General features: G+C 47.0%; 1 protein-coding gene across 1 annotated transcript in view; it reads right to left on the bottom strand.

The window, feature by feature from the left end:
- The window catches only part of LOC122552344 (phosphofurin acidic cluster sorting protein 2-like), a 130,702-nt gene that overhangs the window by 116,319 nt on the left and 10,968 nt on the right, over window positions 1-3,415 (bottom strand). The window contains exon 2 of the mRNA XM_043695097.1: window positions 2,127-2,207. Within this exon, the coding sequence (XP_043551032.1) occupies window positions 2,127-2,207 (81 nt within the window). The remainder of the gene's footprint in view (window positions 1-2,126; window positions 2,208-3,415) is intronic.

The raw sequence follows: 3,415 nt of genomic DNA, 5'->3' as shown, positions 1-3,415 counted from the left end.
GGAAGATGGACTGTTCTACGTAGCCAACAAAGAGACAGGCATAGCTGGGGCCCGTACAGGTGCCCATGGCTACCCCTTTGGTTTGGAGGAAGTGGGAGGATTCAAGGGAGAAATTGTTAAGGGTGAGGACTAGTTCGGCCAAATGAATGAGAGTGTCGGTGGAAGGGTACTGTTGGGGACGTTGGGAGAGGAAGAAACTGAGGGCTTGGAGGCCCTGGTCATGGTGGATGTGGTGTAGAGGGACTGGATATCCATGGTGAAGATGAGGCATTGGGGGCTGGGGAAACGGAAGTCTTGGAGGAGGTGGAGGGCGTGGGTGGTGTCTCAAACGTATGTGGGGAGTTCCTGGACTCGGGGAGATAGGACAGTGTCAAGGTGGGTAGAAATGAGTTCAGTGGGGCAGGAGAAGGCTGAGGCAATGGGTCGGCCAGGGTGGCCAGGCTTGTGGATCTTGGGAAGGAGGTAGAGCCGGGTGCGGGGTTCCCGGACTATGAGGTTGGAAACTGTGGGTGGGAGATCTCCTGAGGTGATGAGTTTCTGTATGATCTGGATAGTAGTAACAGGATAGGACAGAGTCAGCATGGATTTATGAAGGGGAAATCATGCTTGACTAATCTTCTTGAATTTTTTGAGGATGTAACTATGACGTTGGACGAGGGAAATCCAGTAGATGTCGTGTACCTGGACTTTCAGAAAGCTTTTGATAAAGTCCCACACAGGAGGTTAGTGAGTAAAATTAGGGTGCATGGTATTGGGGGCAAAGTACTAGATTGGATTGAAAATTGGTTGGCTGATAGGAAACAAAGGGTAGTGATAAATCCATTTCGGAATGGCAGGCAGTGACCAGTGGGGTACCGCAGGCATCAGTGCTGGGACCGCAGCTTTTTACAATATATGTTAATGATATAGAAGATGGTATTAGCAATAACATTAGCAAATTTGCTGATGATACTAAACTGGGTGGCAGGGTGAAATGTGATGAGGATGTTAGGAGATTACAGGGTGACCTGGACAGGTTAGGTGAGTGGGCAGATGCATGGCAGATGCAGTTTAATGTGGATAAATGTGTGGTTATTCACTTTGGTGGCAAGAACGGGAAGGCAGATTACTACCTCAATGGAATCAAGTTTGGTAAAGGGGCAGTACAGAGAGATCTGGGTGTTCTTGTACACCAGTCAATGAAGGTAAGCATGCAGGTACAGCAGGTAGTGAGGAATGCTAATAGCATGCTGGCCTTCATAACAAGAGGAATTGAGTATAGAAGCAAAGAGGTGCTTCTGCAGTTGTACAGGGCTTTGATGAGACCACACCTGGAGTACTTTGTGCAGTTCTGGTCTCCAAATTTGAGGAAAGACATTCTGGCTATTGAGGGAGTGCAGCGTAGGTTCACGAGGTCAATTCCTGGAATGGCGGGATTACCTTACACTGAAAGACTGAAGCGACTGGGCTTGTATACCCTTGAGTTTAGAAGACTGAGAGGGGATCTGATTGAGACGTATAAGATTATGAAAGGATTGGACACTCTGGCAGCAGGAAACATGTTTCCGCTGATGGGTAAATGCCGAACCAGAGGACATAGCTTAAAACTACGGGGTAGACCATTTAGGACAGAGATGAGGAGAAACGTCTTCACCCAGAGAGTGGTGGCTGTGTGGAATGCTCTGCCCCAGAGGGCAGTGGAGGCCCAGTCTCTGGATTCATTTAAGAAAGAGTTGGATAGAGCTCTCAAAGATAGTGGAATCAAGGGTTATGGAGATAAGGCAGGAACAGGATGCTGATTAGGAATGGTCAGGCATGATCATATTGAATGGCGGTGCAGGCTCGAAGGGCAGAATGGTCTACTCCTGCACCTATTGTCTATTGTCTACTCCCTATCAGTCGTCAGGGAATGCTGCAGCCATTTAGCAACATCCTTTTCTTGCCATGGAAAGTATCAATTCAGGGTGTCATTCTCAAATTGCAAAACTGGCTGAGATAACTGATTGGCACTGCTCTCAGCCAATTCCCAAGTGCCCATCTGCCCTTTGTTAAAGTGGAAGTGGTCCAGTATCTGCAACAGGTTGAGGGAGAGAAGATTCAGGAACGAATGTTCGAACATGTCAATTGCACTCGGACAGTGTACTTACCAGGGATATAGCTTCGGTGGTTGCCTCCTCTGGCAGACCAGTGCTGCTCAAGGGCTTGCTCTCTGCTGAACAGAGTTCTACCTGCAGGGGAACACCAGGGAGGAGGACAAAAAATGCTCCGGTTAGAAGTGTAAATGAAAACCACAGTGTTTCCGACACTGCAGCTAGTCTACAATGACAAGATCACTATGGATTGGTAAAAAGGAACATATCAAATACAAGAGGCTAGTGGACATGGGCACATATCCCATCTTAAGGCAATGATATATGCTTTGGACACAACAAAGTATACTCCAGCCTTTGCCATGATGACAGTCAAGTATTTCTGCTGAGATTTCTGCCACAGGACAAAGGGGGAAGCAGGGGAGTGGCAGCCGGTGTAACCATATGGAGTCATATAATCATACAGAAATGCTAAGCGAGACGAGAAAAGATCAAAGGTTTCAGTAAGGCTGATCAAATTATGAATGAGGCAGGTCCATTGTTAAATTACATATAAATGGACAAGATTCCATCACTGAGATGAGACTGACTGGGCTGTGATACAGGACAATCAGTTATATACAGACTGACGGGGCTGTGATACAGGACCATCAGTTATATAGAGACTGACTGGGCTGTGAGACAGGACCATCAGTTATGTAGAGACTGACTCGGCTGTGATACAGGACCATCAGTTATATACAGACTGACGGGGCTGTGATACAGGACCATCAGTGATAAAGACACTGACTAGGCAGTGAGACAGAACCATCAGTTATATAGAGACTGACCGGGCTGTGATACAGGACCATCAATTATATAGAGACTGACTGGGCTGTGAGACAGGACCATCAGTTATATAAAGACCGACTGGGCTGTGAGAGAGGACCATCAGTTATATAGAAACTGATTGGGCTGTGAGACAGGACCATCAGTTATACATAGATTGACTGGGCTGTGAGACAGGAACGTCAGTTATAATGAGATTGACTGGGCTCTGAGACAGGGAAATCAGTTATACAGAGACTGACTGAGCTGTGATACAGGACCATCAGTTATACAGAGACTGACTGGGCTGTGATACAGGATCATCAGTTATATAGAGACTGACCGGGCGGTGATACAGGACCATCAGTTATATAGAGACTGACTGGGCTGTGATACAGGACCTTCAGTTATATCGAGACTGACTGGGCTGTGAGACAGGACCATCAGTTATATAGAGACTGACTGGGCTGTGAGATAGGAACATCAGTTATATTGAGACTGATTGGGCTGTGAGACAGGACCACCAGTTATATAGAGAC

The sequence above is a fragment of the Chiloscyllium plagiosum genome, chromosome 8, assembly GCF_004010195.1.
Source record: "Chiloscyllium plagiosum isolate BGI_BamShark_2017 chromosome 8, ASM401019v2, whole genome shotgun sequence".
Taxonomy (NCBI): domain Eukaryota; kingdom Metazoa; phylum Chordata; class Chondrichthyes; order Orectolobiformes; family Hemiscylliidae; genus Chiloscyllium; species Chiloscyllium plagiosum.
Note: the sequence above shows the minus strand (reverse complement) of the source record. Positions and strands in the feature narration are given on the sequence as shown.